This window comes from Astyanax mexicanus, chromosome 20, assembly GCF_023375975.1.
Source record: "Astyanax mexicanus isolate ESR-SI-001 chromosome 20, AstMex3_surface, whole genome shotgun sequence".
NCBI classification, from domain to species: domain Eukaryota; kingdom Metazoa; phylum Chordata; class Actinopteri; order Characiformes; family Acestrorhamphidae; genus Astyanax; species Astyanax mexicanus.
The window spans coordinates 37,109,882-37,128,166 of record NC_064427.1 but is presented as its reverse complement, the minus strand read 5'-3'; the positions used below and the strand labels follow the sequence as shown (position 1 = coordinate 37,128,166).

Here is an 18,285-nt window from a genome sequence, read left to right as displayed (position 1 = left end):
GATTCTCAGAGAGTGGGCAAACAGTAGAGCTAACCACAGCCGCTGGGGCATCCAAACTCTAGACAGCCTGCTCCCACTCACTGTTCCTGACAGGAAATGCTTGAACAATGCAGTATCAGTTCTCGATAAACCATGATTTTTTGTGGTCGCTGGATATTTTATGTTGTATTTCAGCATTTACCACAAATATGGAGGCGTTCCCAGAACATTTTCTACTTTACACCATCCAAATAATACAAAGCACATTCAGTGATGTTGAGGTCTGGACTCAACTGAGGTGGTCAACTGGTTATTCTACGAACACCAGCAGCTTCAGTAGCTTGTTTTATTAGTTAGAGATTCACAGCTTGATCAGCTTCACATCTTTTTAGACCCACAGTCCAGCCAACATGCCTATGTGAGGCTCATATAGGTGAAATATAGGCTGGGTGGGTTTTAGCTGGGCTTGGGACCACCTTAATTGCATATACTGTAGGTTCTATCTAGGCCCCATGTGTACTTCATAACCCAGATCGGCATACTGCGCCAAAAATCCATAAACTAGCATAGTCTGTATAAACATATGGGATATACAGCTCTGAAAAAATGAAGAGAGCACCTCAGTTTCTGAATCAGTTTCCCTGATTTTGCTATTTATAGGTTTATGTTTGAGTAAAATTAACATTGTTGTTTTATTCTATAAACTACAGACAACATTTCTCCTAAATTGTCATTTAGAGCATTAATTTTGCAAAAAATGAGAAATGTCTGAAATGACAAAAATGCAGAGCTTTCAGACCTAAAATAATGCAAAGAAAACAAGTTCATATTCATAAAGTTTTAAAAAGTTCAGAAATCAATATTTGGTGGAATAACCCTGGTTTTTAATCACAGTTTTCTTGAACTTGGCATCATGTTCTCCTCCTCCACCAGTCTTACACACTGCTTTTGGATAACTTTATGCTGCTTTACTCCTGGTGCAAAAATTCAAGCAGTTCAGTTTGATTTGAGGTTTGCGATCATTCATCTTGCTCTTGATTATATTTCAGAGGTTTTCAGTTTGGTGAAATCAGGGCAAAAACATCATCATTAGGTGTTTTATTATTTTTTCCAGAGCTGTATATTACCTCCCCAGACAGCTTGAGAACACAAACGAACTAAAAGAACTACTTTCCCAACTGATTCTGGAACTGGTTACGCTCAGGCCTATGTGTACACCAGTTTTAGTGGATCCGAGGATACATCACGTCCTATCCCCTCTATAATGATTATCAAATGACACCATTAAATTTGTGCTGATCATTATATATTATAAATGGTAATATGAAGAGTGTCAAGTGATATTATTGTCCTATGGGAGTAATGGGAAGTCAAACCTAGGAAAAATATCCAGTTGGTTTTGCACATAGACTGTGTATAGCTGGACAGAGCATCGTCTCTCAAAAGTGAAGCCACCACAGGTCGGGCGTCCCCTGCTGTTCAGTTTCAGAAAGCTGTGTAACTCCACCCATCACTATAGGTTTTAATGGCAAAACAGACAACTTTCAATCACGTTTTTTTCTAATATACTGTAATTCTACCTCCATTATTTAAATGCAGCAGCTAGTGTGACCTCTGCTTATATTGTTAAATATTTATATCCCCACAGAATTCGTTTTTTTAAAACGTTATTCAGCTCTATTCAAAAAGGTGTGGTTATTGTAAAAGGGCTGGGTTACACCTAGCTGGGGTGGGACCAATGACTGTATGGGCGGGACCATAGACTGTGTATGGCTCTGTGGAGGCAGTCCTCAGGGGCGGGGTTATTTAAATAAGTAGGCTGTCTCAACACAGTCTTTCTCCCTCCTCTGGTCTCTACTGCACAGACTCGGGTATCAGGATCGCCAACATGGAGGAAGACTTTAGCTTCATTTTCATTGAATGAATGGGAGCAACGACACGGCGTCCATCTTTTTTTACAGTCTCTGGTTTTGCATAAACCAGAATTTGACACACTGAATTATTGTTAATTTACAACGTGTGTGGGGGGGGGGGGGCAATGTAAAGTATTTGTGCTTAGGGCACCCAAATGGGTAGCATCTGCACTGATTGATCTAGATCAGGGGGGTCCAAACTACGGCCCGCGGGCCATTTGTGGCCCGTTTCCTTTTTTGGAGCGGCCCGCGAGGTATTTTAGAAATAGAATGAAAGTTGGCCCGCTGTTAAGCAGGGTTTTATAATGTGAGATTCAAAGTTTGAACGCTAGGTGTCAGAAACGGGCCAAAGAGTCTAAAAGCGGAGAAGGTGAAGTTGAAGCGCAGAAAAAACGGGCAAACGAGTCTAAAAGCGGAGAGGCTGCGCAGTTTTAGCGCAGAAAAACGGGCCAAAGAGTCTAAAAGTTTAGTCTAAAAGGAGTTTAATATTAAGAGACATCATGAAATGAAAAATCAATTTGAAAAATCTTAGTTTACACAACACTGTCAAAGATAGATAAAGATAGTAAATGAAAATGATGTGTAAATGAAAGTAATCAGGAAAATGTATTATTTAAAGTGGTATATTTCATTATTTGTTTTATTTAGAGTCTGTGGCCCGTGACTTCAAATATATTTCTCCTTCTGGCCCCCAACAAAAAAAGTTTGGACCCCCCTGATCTAGATCTAGTAACCTATTGGTCAGGATTTATGTTTTTGCTGTGGTTGCTCTGCTAACTTTGGAGATATCTGTAATCAAAAGTCAAAGCTTTTTTGATGCTAACCTGTGCATCTAATACCAAGACAAATACTGAAATAGGCATGCAGAGCCAGAGCCCTGGCCGTTACGAAAAATCTGAGCCGTCAGATACTCCAGCAGCTGCTCCAAAGCATATGAAAGAGAGTGCCAGAGCTCCTTAGGGTTGCAGTGTTCTGGGTCACAAGCCAAGCCTGCTTTATTAGTAGGAGCGTGAGCTCGCCAACACCTCCACTGTACTGGCTTTGTTCAGGCCTGCTAAGGTGGGGGATGCTGGGATAAAACCATATGGAGGATCGGATCGATATGACATTACCCACCAGCCCAAACTCTGCATAAACAGAGGGTGAGGATTAGCAGAGCAGACAGAGCTTCTGGGAAAGTGATAATGTGCTGCTGTGGTTTGTGTGAAGGCCACTGGCCTTTTCCTGCACAGGAAGGACTGGGAGAGTGTGCGGGAGATTAGGTCTGGTTTTGTGTGCTTTACTGTCTACTGCCAGTGACCCAGACCGTCCGATTTGGCACGAGTGGATTACTGTGTGAATTAAGCATGATTCAGAGCCTTTAGAATTGAAAGTATTTTTGCATGCATTATTTAAATCAGGGATTTGAACCTTTTTCAACTCATTTCCTGTCTGTTTATTAATAGAAAGCGTACACATATGCAGCCCACACAAATGTCAAATCTTTATTTAAATCTTTATTTAAGGTAAACGTGCTTTTTCTGACACAATTCTTCAATTTCATACTGACACCAAAAACTTGAGGATTAGGATCCAAACACTGTTGATTTCTTTGTTTTAGTAAGAATCATTTAAAAACCCGGATCTGGGTATCTAGAACAGGTACCCTGCCTGTATCATCTTATACTAATGGTGCTTTAGTGGATTTGGGGTGTAGTGAAACATGATAATGAATTCAAACCTTTGTTGAATAGCCCACCTTCATGCTTTCGAAGCAATTCAGAATTGCAGGGCTTTTAACTGATGCTCCCAACAAGCTTACAATGCTAATGATAGGGGCATAGTTATACCCATGAAATAGCCAAGAAATCACTATTTTTTGACCATCAACAGACTCAAAGTAGCTCCACATTTTATTAGTAGAATTCTGAGGGTCTTGAAATTTAGAACGAGACACTAAGACCCTTGAAAGTGCAAAGATTCACACAGTACCTTAATGGTTTTCCAGGAGCTGCTATCTTGAAATTAAATAATGATAAATCAACTAGCATGTCTGTTTGCTTACAATTCTAAAAGTGCTGTAAAATTAAATAAAGTGAAAAGCTAAAAGTGCTGTATTTTAAAATGTTGGGGGTAAATGGAGGTGCGCTATTCAACAAGAGTTTGTACTTGTTTTCCTTTTTCACTACACCCCACACCAGATTTCTCCTTTAATTTGCCTTGAGTTAATTCTGCTTTTATTAGCGATCTTAATCAACGGTGCCGATGGATGGTGTTAATTGGGATTAATCACACATTTTGTTCTTAAGACTAAGCTTTTAATAATAGGAATTTTAAATGTAAATGTAAATACAAAACAACAATATTACATGATTAATCATGATTAAGATAGTATATCCTTGTATTTTTTGGGAGAGGAACAAACATTTGAGAACTTAAATGGAGGAAATTTACTCTAGCTTCATATTCCACCTTGGAAAGAAAGCATGCCAGCAGATCTCCTTAATATCTCTGTAGTTATAGCTCCTAGACAACAATGAGGTCAGATGGAAATACAAATGAGACTTTAACCTACATCTCCTGCTGCTCAAATGTGTCTCCTGAGATTAAGACCTCAGTAATATGCTTTAATACTATGCCAAATTATTTCTGTTCAAGAAATAAAAAGGTTTAAGAATGAAAAGAAATATAAAAACTGATTGAAAGAAAAAAAAAACTGATTGTGCAGTTGTTTTTGCTCCTAACTTCTGAATAATTTTGCTAACTTCAGGACAGTGGTGGCTCAGTGGTTAGAGCACTGTGCCACTGGTGACAAGTTTGGTGGTGTTACGACCCAGTCTAGGGTCAGGCCGTAACAGAAAATGAGAGTGGGCTCTCTCCCCAGACCCTCTGCCAGACCAAACACCAGACACTGAAAATTTATTAAAACAGAACGAATTTATTGATAAAAATAGGGCTTCAGGAGTGAGCACAGGCCAAAATAACAAATAAAACCAACTAACAAACAAAGAAAACTAACTGAACCTGCAAAATAAAGAAAACAAAATAATTAAACTACACTGACTCCCTGTCACCAAAACAGGAGAAAAAGGTAGCTAAACAAAACTGCACTCACCCCCTACTTTACCCAAAGACTAATATATATTGAAGCAAAAACTAAAGCAACACACAGAAAACAAAATGGAGGTGCCGGGTTGGTCTGAGCAGGAAGTTGTTCCAGGTCAGGAAAGGGGAGGAGCCCTGAACGTCTCTCTTAGGTTTCCTCTTGCCCTTTTATAGAGTGCGCCCCTGGTGGCCAATCATGGTCCTACAACCAAAAACTAAAACACAAACAGAACAGAAGGCACACACAAAAAAAACAATATGACCAGGACTTGTAACAGTGGGCTACCAGTAGATCCAATAGAGCCTAATGATTTGTCTCTTACGGAATATTAGGAGAAACACCTGTGACAACAGTGATTTCTAAAAGAAACCTAAGTGAGAATCACAAATATGTCTCATTAGATCAATATTAGAGCAAAATCATTTTCTGTGCATTTATATTCTGTTTATGGTTTGAACATGAATGGTCTATCAATTTTATTACGTTTTTTTTTTTTTGTCAATTATACTTCTATATATAAGAATGCCACCATGGACTACTGCTTCCTTTTATAGATTGGCCAGCCGACCACTTGAGGGTGTTTACCAGCCTACTGGTGATCCAGGGCCCAAAGGTTGAGAAACACTAATCCAAATCTCTCTTTCTCTGTATTCCAGCCTTTCTGAAGTACCACCTCCTGAACTCGATGCAGTGCTCGGAAGCCATAATGTCTGGCTCAGTTTACGAGACACTGGAGGGCAGCAATATTGAGATTGGCTGTGATGGTGACAGCCTCACGGTTAACGGCATTAAGATGGTGCTGAAGAAGGATATCGTTACCAGCAATGGAGTCATCCACCTTATTGATCAAGTGCTCATGCCTGACTCAGGTGACTGCTGCTCTTTGTATTGTCTTACTGCAGATACTAGTGCAAATTTGCACACTTTGTTACACTTATAGCATCTCTTTTTGCATAAACTCTAAATTGTTTTTGTAATTTAACCACTGGAATGACTGAAATTTGCCATATAGTGTAAAATACACAAGATTTTTTATGTTTTTCGTTTCTCAATATCCATCCATTTGTACATTTCAGGCTTAGGGTGACTTAGTCACCCAAGTTAGCGCTGTGGTTAGCCGCTAATGCTAATACTGCTCCAGTTTCGGGTGCTGGAGAACTAAACTGAAACTCCTGTATAACGCTGCACTTCTGTACTTCCCAATACTTACTTTTTTGGAGTGTGTTTGAAACCCCCAATGTGTGTGACACACACACATGTAACATAACATATTAGTTCACCCAGTGATGTTATTATTGTTTCACTAAATGGATAGGAGAATACACGTACCACTGAAATGAGAAACGAGAAATTAACATCAGTCCCTTTGTCATCTCACAATATCCAGCTTTTGCTAAACTCTAAAGTCTAAAGTGCTGCCACTATGGTCGGGATATTGCTGGTTCGAATCCCAGCCATGCGGCTTGCCATAAGCTGCCGGAGCCCTGAGAGAGCACAATTTGCCTTGCTCTCTCTGGATGAATAGATGGTGCTCTTACCCCTCTTCACTACTAGGGTGATGTCAATCAGCACAAGTTTAAAAACCTGTTAAAACTATACCAGAATGAGATTTGGTCCAGTGCACTAAAGTGCTGCCACTATGATCGGGAGATTGCTGTTCGAATCCCATTCATGCAGCTTGCCATCAGCTACCGGAGCCCAGAGAGAGCACAATTGGCCTTGCTCTCTGCAGTAGATGGCACCCCTCCCAACATCATTGCTAGGGTGATGTCGATCAGCACAAGGTGTCTGTGAGCTGGTGTATAGGAACCGAGTTGCTGCACTTTTCTCTGAGCATACTGGCTAGTCGAAAAGAGGCGGTGGAAAAATGAATCAATAAATTTGAAAAAAGAAAATACACCAGAATGCAGGAAATAGCATAGAAATGGTTGTATATTAACAAATAAAACTGCACAGAAAGTTCATACTGTCTGCAATGAGATAAAAATCAAAGTTACTGTAACACACATGGTTTAATGGTCTCTGTTTTCTTTTTTCTCCTCCTGAAGCTAAGCAGGTGACGGAACTGGTAGGCGGCTCCCAGAGCACTTTTGGTGATATGGTGTCTGAGCTGGGTCTGTCTGCAGCGATGGGTGCTGGAACTCAGTACACTCTGCTCGCCCCGCTTAATGGAGTCTTCACTGGTGCGTTTAACTCTCTACAGCAACCAGACAGCACTCTTAATGAAAAAAGACACACTGAGAGAGCAGACTGAGAATATGCTGAGACACGCTACACTCTGAGAAATACAGAACAAATAATGTTATTGAAATAGATTTAATTTATTTGGTTTCATTTATAATAAAGTGCTTTTTTAGCAGGTCATTATGTAGCATCCTTCAATGCTACAGAAATACTGGTGGAGATCAAGCATTTATATTTTAAGGCACTAAACCAAAGCTAATGGTGCTTTCACACCTACCTTGTTTGGTTTAGACCAGAGGTTTCCAATTCTTATCCTGAATAGCTTCCTCCCTACCGGTTTCAACAGCAACCCAAATCTAGCACGTCTGGAGGCATCAATTAGTTGGATCAGGTGGGGTGGATTAAGGTTGGATTCACAGTCTACATAACGGTAGCTCTCCAAAAGAAGAATGCTCTAAGATTAATGGTTTAAACCCTCAGACAAAAAAGATGGTCTCTATTCGAATCAATCAGACCATGTTTAGATTAGTTCCGCTTCGTTTTAATGGCTTGTGGTCATCCATCTTCCTCTTGGTTTTTAATTTGGTAAAATCAAAGAAACTCATCATTTTTAAGCGGTCTCCTTATTTTTTTCTAGAGCTGTACATTCAAAAATAGCTTAGAAATGAAAGGCAAAGATAAGGATAAGATGAATTCTGATGGACTAGACTGATTGATACACTGTTCAGCATCCTAATGGCTATTGGGAGGAAGCTGTTACTGAACCCGCTGGTCCTGTATTCATGCTATTGTACTGTACCTCCTACCACTGGGCAGCTAATTAAACATGCAGTGATTTGGGTTTGGGATGAAGTCCTTTACATTTCTCTGGGATTTCCTCATACATAATACTCTACATCTTATACTGTATGTAAACTCTACTCTTTATAAGCATGTAAACAAGACTCATACACATTAAACACTGTTTGGTCTAAGGGCATTTTCACACTTTGGTTTGTTTGTACCCTTAGTGCGGTTTGATTGAGGAGGTGTAAAAACAGTAATCGCACTCAGGTGCGGATCAGAATTCAGTGTTAAAGCACAGCTACACGCGCTGGAACACAGAAACCTCTCACTTTATTCGCTTTTTTCCGTATATTTATATTTACTCCTGCACGAGACAACTCTAACCAATCAGAGGACACAGCCTGATCGCGTGGTTTATTGATGCACATTTTGGAGCATTTAGGTTTGTGCCTTTGTGAAACCAAACCAAACAAAAAGGAGAAAACGCTTCAAGTAAACAAACTTATCAACTGATTCGAACCAGAAAAGCGAACTACAGGTGTGAAACCCCCCTAAAATCCAAGCACTTTAGTAAAGCTAATCCTGAATTGACTTGCTATACAAAAAAAACATGAAAGACAGACATGACTATTCAGAAAGAGTTAAAGCTAAAAAAATGAATGAAAAACACCATTTGCACCAAAAACACCAACAGCAGTGTCCTAATGTTGTTATCTTTGTATGGGCTGCAGAGGAGGTGATGTCAATGGACCAGCGTCTGCTGAAGATCATTCTGGAAAACCACATCTTGAAGCTGAAGGTCACCCTGAGTGAACTGTACAATGGTCAACTGCTGGAGACTCTGGGAGGGAACTTCCTGAGGGTCTTTATCTACCGCACGGTTAGTTAGTTAGTATGTATGTGTGTGTGTGTGGAGGAAAGAAAGAAAGAAAGAAAGAATGAGTAAGACTGTTTAAGGTCAAGCAGTCCTGAAGTGTGAATAATGCTAACCACTTGCTCCGCTGCTGCAAACAAATGCTTTTTCCCTGATTAAGGTCTCGACACTTTTGCGTAATCCTTTGTTTGATGCACAATTCTCTTTTGTTGTTCATCTGCCTTTCCTTCCTCAATGCCTGTTATTCTACAGCTCTCTGAAAATCGTCCAACAGGCCTGTCAACCTCATGTACAGCACGTGTCCTGCGCCCTGCGCTACATCACTCAGCTCACGAACATGTGTTTTGATAGGCCGTGTGCATCGAGAACGCCTGCATGGTCAGGGGTAGTAAAGAGGGAAGCAATGGCGCTCTTCATCTGCTGACGTCTTTGATCAAAATGCCCAAGACCACCATGTACGAGCTGCTGGAGGCAGATGGACGCTTCACGTGAGTCTGCGCCAATCAATTACCGTAATTTATGTGCCCCTCAGGGTCAGTTATATAGAATTACTGCAAGATTGGTACCATATGTCATGGGGCTAGGTAAAGCGAACGGTTCATAGAGGCAAATAACGAGTGAGCCTGGAATGAGAAATGGCTCCAAAAAGACATTGTTAAATGGGGGTCACTCAAATAAAGGCATTGTTAGCTTGTTTTTAACAGCGCCTTCAGAAAAGGCCGGTCTGGCAGGCCAATATTTGTTTTGCAAAAGCTGAGAAATGTTCAGAAATGAGGAACTCAACAATGCTGGTGAACTCTGAGCTCCTGTGTTGATGTTGTTTTGATAAAAGCCAAGTTGGCCTTTCCTTCTGTCTGAACTTTGTGCACTCTAACATTGGAAGCAAGAATAAAGAGTAAAGGATTTTACTGTAAATTAATAGTAAAGTACTGGCAGCAGGGATCAGCATCTACTGACTGCATCTACTGTCATTTATTGCAGTAACAATATTTTACTGTACCATTTTTTTTGCACTGGATTATAAGGTGCACTATCAATAAATGTCTATGCACTGGATTAAAAGGCATATTAAGCGACACAAATGGGTGCATGGAAACATGGGTGTCACTTTCTAATTAAGCAGGTCTCACTGCTGAGTGGCGAGACCTGTAGACAAGCACACAGACAAGCTCATCACTAGACAAAGTTGAGGTGAGGATGAGGTGGGGCGGGGTGGTTGGGTGAAAATGAAGTGCCCAAACTGGCCCAAAAGTACTCACCCAACTAATCCTGAACTCTCAAAGTGTTTATCATTAAAATGGGGCAATGGGAATTCAGATTTCATAAAAAAATAAGATTATTATTAAATAAAATGTGGCCAATCAGTGGGCCGTAATTAATCATTGCACAGTCCCCAAGGTTGCAGACTAGCGGAGCCTGTGCGTTTACCTGCCCCTGACTGTGCTGTACTTGGCCAAACAAAAAAAAATCGCCACCAAAAAAAAAGGTCACACACACTTTGATGTACGCATTCACTGTGGCATTGTTTCAATAAGCTTCCAGCATCCAGCACATCCCAAAGATTCTCAATGAGGTTAAGAGTTTAAGGCTGGAGTGCTAAACTGGTGTGCTAATATGCTAGCATATATTTGCTATGCATTTTACAGCTACATATGGAATAAAACATTGCAAATTAAAATTTAAGAGCAGGGGTGTCCAAACTACGGCCCGCTGGCCATTTGCGGCCCATTTCCTTTTTTGGAGCGGCCCGCGAGGTATTTTAGAAATAGAATGAAAGTTGGCCCGCTGTTAAGCAGGTTTTTATAATGTGAGATTCAAAGTTTGAATGCTAGGTGTCAGAAACAGGCCAAAGAGTCTAAAAGCGGCGAGAGCGAAGCTTTAGCGCAGAAAAACGCGGCCAAAGAGTCTAAAAGCGGAGAGGGTGCACATTTCTAGCGCAAAAAAAACGAGCCAAAGAGTCTAAAAGCGGAGAGAGTGCGCAGTTATAGCCCAGAAAAGGGCAAATGAGTGTAAAAGTTGCCGTAATTAAGGAGTTTAATATTAATATTTTGCCGTGATTAGGGAGTTTAATATTATGAAATGAAACATAAATTTGAAAAATCTTAGTTTACACAACACTGTCAAAGATAGATAAAGAAAGTCCAGTAAAATGGTGTGTAAATGAAATAATCAGGAAAATGTATTATTTAAAGTGGTATATTTCATTATTTGTTTTATTACAGAGTCTGTGGCCCGTGACTTCAAATATATTTCTCCTTCTGGCCCCCAACAAAAAAAGTTTGGACACCCCTGCTCAAGAGTTTATTGTCATGTACACAGTAAAAAGGCTGTTACTCTGTACAATAGAAGTCTTTTTTCAAATAATGTATCGCAAAAAAAAAACATAAAGTGATAAGTGACCTAATTATCATGAAAACAGGAACATTGGGCTACAGTCATAGTGATTGGACTCATAATAGGAAGATGGCACATAGATAAAATACTAGATAAATACATTACAGTTATCTATGGTAATTGGATAACTGAGTGCATTGCTATCAATTTGCGTGTGATGTATGAGTATTAGCAGTATTTTATAATCAATATAAAATACAGTAAATTTTACAGTAGTTCATTTTATTACAGGAACAGTACATGTTTTTTTATGGTGGTTTATCACTGTATAAATAAACTGACTGGTGTGTTTCAGAGTGTTCCTGTCTCTGATGGAGAGCGCTGGGCTGACGGAGTTGCTGAAGCAGGAGGGAGCCTACACGGTCTTTGCTCCAACTGACGATGCCTTTGATGGCCTGACAGAGGAGGACATGACCCTTCTCACCAGTAAACCAACTTGTTTTTTTTTTACTATTTCTGCTTCTTTTTTGCCTCTGTGTAACCTTTTTTTTTTAAAACATCTAGCCCAAAACTCAAAGTACAAGGTTTTGAGCGGGGGCATCGCCTGGCCTGGGCTTCTGGGGCTTTAGCCCCGAATAATTTTCCAGTAGCCCCGAAACGTTTTGCTCAGCTCAGCTGTATTATTAATGAGGAGACAGGCCAGTGACCGCTGTGTAAATAGATAATCTCTTAACACTAATTACAGAGCCACCTCAAGTATAAAGTTCCGCCTTTCAGGAGAAACAGCCAATCAGCTTGCTGGTTTTGTGGAGCGCGGTGGGCTAGTAGGGAAGCCCTCCCAGCCCCGCCTCCCTGGGGAGAATTTTTGAGGGTTTTTGAGTTCTTGTACCGGGCTTCAGCACTGATGTTAAAACATATGGATATACAGAGATTTTTCTAAAAGAAAGTTAATGGAGCTAACAATGTAAACTGTGATTAGCTGTGATGTTTTTTAATTAATTCAGGATTGCAGGACTTACTGTACGCTGTATTTAACGAAAATGAATTTAGCTAACTAGAAAGATAGAAGCTGGATGTTGTGGACAGATAGAAATTAGTATTATACTTAGTTTAAATGAGTTTATTAACCTTGGTCTCTGCCCAAAAATTGTATGTTTTCCACCGGATCCAACTGATCAGCTAATAAACTACACATTATTGTGTTTAACATTATATATCAGGATACTTGTTGTTATATATATATATATATATATATATATATATAACTGGGCTGAGCCCTGGATCTTTACATACCCAGGCAACTCTCCTGGGTTTGAGTGAGGCCAGATAGTGAGTGCCAAGTGGATGGGGCATTCTATTTCTAAAGGTTTGCAGCCATTTAACTTAATTCCTCTATCCAAACTGTTATGGAAACTATAGAATGCTGTATTTAAGTATTTAAGTATTGAAATGTGATAGAATGTGATAGAAAGCATTACCACCCACAGTGGACGGCTCAGAGAGTAATAATAGAACTGTCTGGATGAACAGAAAACCATCATCTACATACAATGCAAATTTTACAATGCAACTTTCCAGGGATTGAAAGTCATGAAATAACAGTAAATATTATTATTTCTCAATTATTTCAGGTATATCAGCGTAAATATAATGTATGTAGTATATAGGCAAAAGTACAGCTTTATTTTTAGTATATATATATATATATATATATATTCCTGTAGGTCTCTGCTGACCCTTTTTATAGTCTATTCCATCGTGCTACTTCCTATTCTATCAAACCAGTCTATCAAAGCAATCTTACGTCTGTAAATAAGACATTAAAATGAGAAAGAAATGGACTGAAATACATGTTATAACCATCATAAACAGTAAATGTCACCCTGGTGGAAGCAATTTCCAGCAAAATGCTTCATAAACTCTCCTTCATGCCCCTGCTGTTCAGATGATGTGAACGCGCTGAGGACCATCCTGCTGTACCACTTCAGCAAAGGGGTGTTTCTCAATGGAGGCCTGGAAGGAGGAGTGACCAACATGATCAAGACCATCCAGGGCAACAATCTCCAAGTGCTGTCTGTGCGTATATATTTTACCCTTCATATTTATAGATAGATACAGATGTAGATGTCCACATATGGTAAATGTTATTTATACACTACAGACTATTCATTTGGAGACGATTCTTTAGTGTGTGTGGTGTCTGTGTGTCACGCCTGGCCCTGTTTCCTGTCTGTCCTCGTGCCTGTGTTGTCCCACGTGACCCGTGCCCCTGTGTTCTGTCAGTGTTTTTCCACTCACCTGTGTCCATTTGTAGCTCCGCCCCTCATTAGTCAGTCCCCAGGTGTTACCTGTTCTCCTTCCCGCCTTGTGTGTATATTTAAGGATCTTTGTCATTAGTGTTTCTGTCGGTTCTTGTGCGTTTATACGTCTGTCACGGCTGTGTTAAATCCCGTCTGTCAGTTAGTCTCCTGTTTCTGTTTGTTTTATGTTTTGTTTTCTGTTCTTTAATAAATGATACTTGCGTTAGCGTCCGCTCTCCTCGTCCAGTCCTTCACATAGCGTTACAGACGTATAAACGCACAAGAACCGACAGAAACACTAATGACAAAGATCCTTAAATATACACACAAGGCGGGAAGGAGAACAGGTAACACCTGGGGACTGACTAATGAGGGGCGGAGCTACAAATGGACACAGGTGAGTGGAAAAACACTGACAGAACACAGGGGCACGGGTCACGTGGGACAACACAGGCACGAGGACAGACAGGAAACAGGGCCAGGCGTGACAGAAAAACACTGACAGAACACAGGGGCACGGGTCACGTGGGACAACACAGGCACGAGGACAGACAGGAAACAGGGCCAGGCGTGACACTGTGATTAATTCTATTGTCTTTCTCCCTGTTATTTATAGCTGTATGTGTATATGTATAGTGCCAGTCAAAAGTTTAAAAAGCACACCCTAAATTCATTGGGTTTTTTAACCATTTAAAATGTTCTGCATTGTAGATTAATATTAAGTTATCCAAACTATTAAGAAAAACATTTGGAATTATTGAGCAAACAAATAAGTGTTACAAAAAAAAGTGTTAAAACCAGAATATGCTTTCTATTTCAGATTATATATATATATTTCAGAAGTAGCATCTCTTGCTTTACACATCTTGGCATTTCGGTTTTATGAAGTAGAGTCACCTGGAATTCAGGCTTTCAGTTAACAGCTGTGCTGAACTTATCAAGAGTTTACTCTTCAATTACTTGAATGTGTTGTCCTCAAAAGTGTTTGAGAGCATCAGTTAAAGTAAAGTAGTGAAGAGGTAGAGTTACAGGTATACAGTGAATAGTGAATATTTGAGTAATGTTCGAATCCAGGTTATGGCAAGAACTACTCAATTAAATAAAGATAAAATACTTTAAGAAATTGAGGTCAGTCATTCTGACAAATTTCAAGAACGTTGAAAGCATCCTTAAGTGCATTTGAAAAGATAATCCAAAAACATTATGATGAAACTGGCTCTCACCAGAAAAAGTTTTATTAACCTATTTGTTTATTCACTTTAAGCTCACATTTTATTTTTTTTTCCTTTTCTTTTACTTGGAAAGCATCACAGCTAGCATGCCAATGGTTTCTTTGTCATCTGATATAGTGGTTTTTGCTTGTTTCATCATTTTTTTTAGTTTGCTCATTGGACGAACCACTAGCTAGTATCGGCCTGGCTTACCGGAACACTCAGTGTTCCTCAGTGTAGTGCTGTCGGGTGCCATTAGCCGCTAACCGCTAGAGTTACCGCTGGAAATTTGTAAATATAAGCTTACTGTAAATAAGCAAAAGCGCTTTACTCACCCAAATAACCAGTTTTCAGGAGAGAAATCTGTGTAGATTAACTGTTGACTTGTCTAATTCGTCTTAAATGTTTTTTTTTTTAAGAATTGCAGTTTTGTTTACCTAACTTAGCTTAGCTTTACAGGTCGCACCACTGACTGAATTATAAGGAAAACTTGGCGACACCCCTGTTCCTACTACTAGTTACTAGTGTTGCATAAAATGTGTCTTATAAACTGGTGCGCCTTATTACAGAGCCTCTAAGGTGACATCATGTAAAAAAAAAAGCATGGCTATGCTTTATTAAAGTGTGGGAACAAGATAATTAATGCGTGGGAACAAGATAATTAAGGCATGGCTACAACATTTTAAGACATGGGAATGAGTTAATTAAATTGTAGCCATTAAGGCGTGGCCACAAGGTCCTTTTGTTTCACAGCTAACAAAGCAGGCAGCTCTCAGGGGTTGTGCACAATATGGCTGCCTGAGGAAGCTAAACTGGTCTGTATACTGTCTGTGTCTGAGCCAATCAGCTTTTAGTATGAGAATTAAGAGTTTTTTACTTAGAATTATTCCATGTCTCACTGCAAGAGACTCCAATCTATATATCCAATATATTAATTTAGAGATTAAAATATAAAGAAACCAGTTCACTCTCCATTTTCTTCCGAAAGATTATCCTTGGATTAAAGGAGCTTTGATGTAATATTCAGTTTCTTCATGAGCATTCATTTACAGAAAAGCAAGCTTTATTATTCTCCAGCTAGATTTAATTAACTTGTTCCCACACCTTAATAAGCCGTGGCCACAATTTAATGATTTCGTTCCTATGCCTTAGTTATCTCGTTTCCGTGCATTAGGATCTCGTGTCACACATTATTATTATTTTTATTTTTTTTTACATGATGTCACCCTAGGGGCTCTGTACGTTATAATGTGAAAAATGCGTTTTTTACCTCCTGAGACCCGAACCCTGGCATGGCATGCATTGTTTTTCTCTTTGCCATTTGGGCTAATTGGCACCTGCTTATTATAAAAACAAAGAATTATCTTTTTACATAATTTAGTTTCTAAGAAACTAAGAAATGATGTCCACATATGTGGACTTTAGGTTTATATTTAGATAGATGCATTATGACTCATTTAAAGTGCATCTTTAACACAAAGGCACATAACATAACAAAGTAAAAAAAAAAAAATACATAAATAAACATTTACTGTATTTATTGTTCATTTACTGATGGATGGATGGATGGATGGATGGATGGATAGATAGATGGATAGATAGATAGATACTTTATTTATCCCGAAGGAAATTTATCCCGAAGGAAATTGCCACCTCTAGTTGACAGTATAATGGCCTCATAAGTGGACACCAGGCCCTTGTAGAGCAAAATTTAGTGTTGTGGTCCAGAAAATCCAAAATGCGATGTCCACACATGTGGACAACAGGTCTTAGGAGGTTAAAATATAATTCAGCTGCTGGGCTAAACAATAATTATATCAAAAACTGGACTTGAACAGTGGAAATAACCCATTAAAAATATCATATTTTTTATTGTGCATCCCCTTACAGCTACAGCTACAGCTACAGCTACAGCTACTGCTACTGCTACTTCCTTTTAATGATAAAACATATACAGTATCCATTAAACACAAACACACTCTGTAGTGCAGTTTCGTTCTCATGGGTCATTACACTAAGAGAGCATTTCCTTTAATTACTGTATATAATTAGATCATTACACTATCAAATTCCAGGGGACTTGCTGTTACCAGAAGTATATCAGCCAGTTCTCTGGGTGATTTTTGTTCAGCTACTTTGCTTGTTGTGCACTGATTCATTATAGTGATGTTAAGATTCGTGCCAAAACATGATGTCCTGTTTATATAAGAGAGGACGGATTTGACAGGCCCTTTATGGTCAGAAATGCTATTATGTCTGGGCCAGATTTCCTGAGCCCTCTCCTTTCTGAAGACCTTGTATAAGAATCTGCCCTCTCCCCCTGGGAGCCATGACAACGGAGGTGAAAACAAGCCTGGGCTCATTATATTACCATGATTCTTGGATCTCATTTTAATGAAGGAATGATGATGAACCGTAGCTGTCTATAATTCACCATTCCCCAAGATCTGTCCTTTTGACGCAGTCTGACACAGGTCTTCCCTATCTCTCTTTTCTCTTATCTCCTTTAACATTCTTCTTTAGGCTGCAATAAAAAGAGCTGCACATTAATGCTGTTATTTTAATCTTATCTCTTAAACGTCAAAGCCTCTTTCTCAGTGTGTGTGTGTGTGTGTGTGAGAGAGAGAGAGAGAGCATGCATGCATTCATGGGTGTGTACGAGTTCATGTTGGATACTGTAAGTTCTTATTATGCACGCATTGATAAGAATCTGTCGGCTTCCTGCTTTTGCGTTTGCTATCATCACTGAAACAACCTCACGTGTTAACTCCCAGAAGCCCCTCCGCTGCCCTTTATCTGACTGTGCAACATCAAGAACAAGGGCTTTCTAATCTGGTCTCTGGAGCTTCCTTACAGTAATTAGGATATGCATAAATCTGCGCTGAGACTTTTTTTACACTCACAGCGAGGAAAGACGTATTTCTGCAAAGGTTAGAGTGGAGGGAGCTTAAAAAAAGTAATGAATGAATGAAGTTCAACTTACATAGCACCTTTCTAGAAACCCAAGAACGCTTTACAATTTAAACGTTTTTACACACAAGCACATTACCTCCACACACCGGTGAGAAATGGCAGCCAATAGCGCACAGCGTACTCTCAACCGGAAACGACCGTCCACCTGGAGGACTGCATCAGGCACTACAGCGTTTACCCAGGACAGAGTGCCAAAACACATCTGGGCACACAGTCATACACACATTTACACCGACTCTTACACACACACAACGTACATACATACCACACACTAACAAACACCAGATCAATTTAGAGTATTCAATTTACCTGATCTCCATATTTTTGGACAGTGGGAGGAAACCAGAGTCCCCGGAGGAAACCCACACAGACACGGGGGAACATGGAAACTCCACCCAGATAGGGACTTGAACCCAAGACCCCAGTGCTGGGAAACGAACATGCTAACCACTAAGCCACCGTGCCGCCACAATAAAAAATCATAAAATTGGTGCTTTCGTGAAAATCCCAAACATAATGCATACAGTACTTTGCCGTTAGCAATAATTTTAAAGTGCAGATTTCTTTATTTCCCATGTATTGCTTTGTCTGACCATTCCATTTTTATGATCATCAAAACTAAAAAACTTTCTACTAATTAAAATTT

General features: G+C 39.6%; 1 protein-coding gene across 3 annotated transcripts in view; it reads left to right on the top strand.

Annotated features, from left to right (window-relative positions):
• postna (periostin, osteoblast specific factor a) overlaps window positions 1-18,285 on the top strand; it is a 73,236-nt gene that overhangs the window by 32,043 nt on the left and 22,908 nt on the right. For all 3 annotated transcript variants that reach the window (XM_022681438.2, XM_049468927.1, XM_022681437.2), the window contains exons 8-13: window positions 5,634-5,846; window positions 7,026-7,160; window positions 8,679-8,827; window positions 9,173-9,309; window positions 11,511-11,641; window positions 13,101-13,231. In XM_022681438.2, the coding sequence (XP_022537159.2) occupies window positions 5,634-5,846; window positions 7,026-7,160; window positions 8,679-8,827; window positions 9,173-9,309; window positions 11,511-11,641; window positions 13,101-13,231 (896 nt within the window). The remainder of the gene's footprint in view (window positions 1-5,633; window positions 5,847-7,025; window positions 7,161-8,678; window positions 8,828-9,172; window positions 9,310-11,510; window positions 11,642-13,100; window positions 13,232-18,285) is intronic.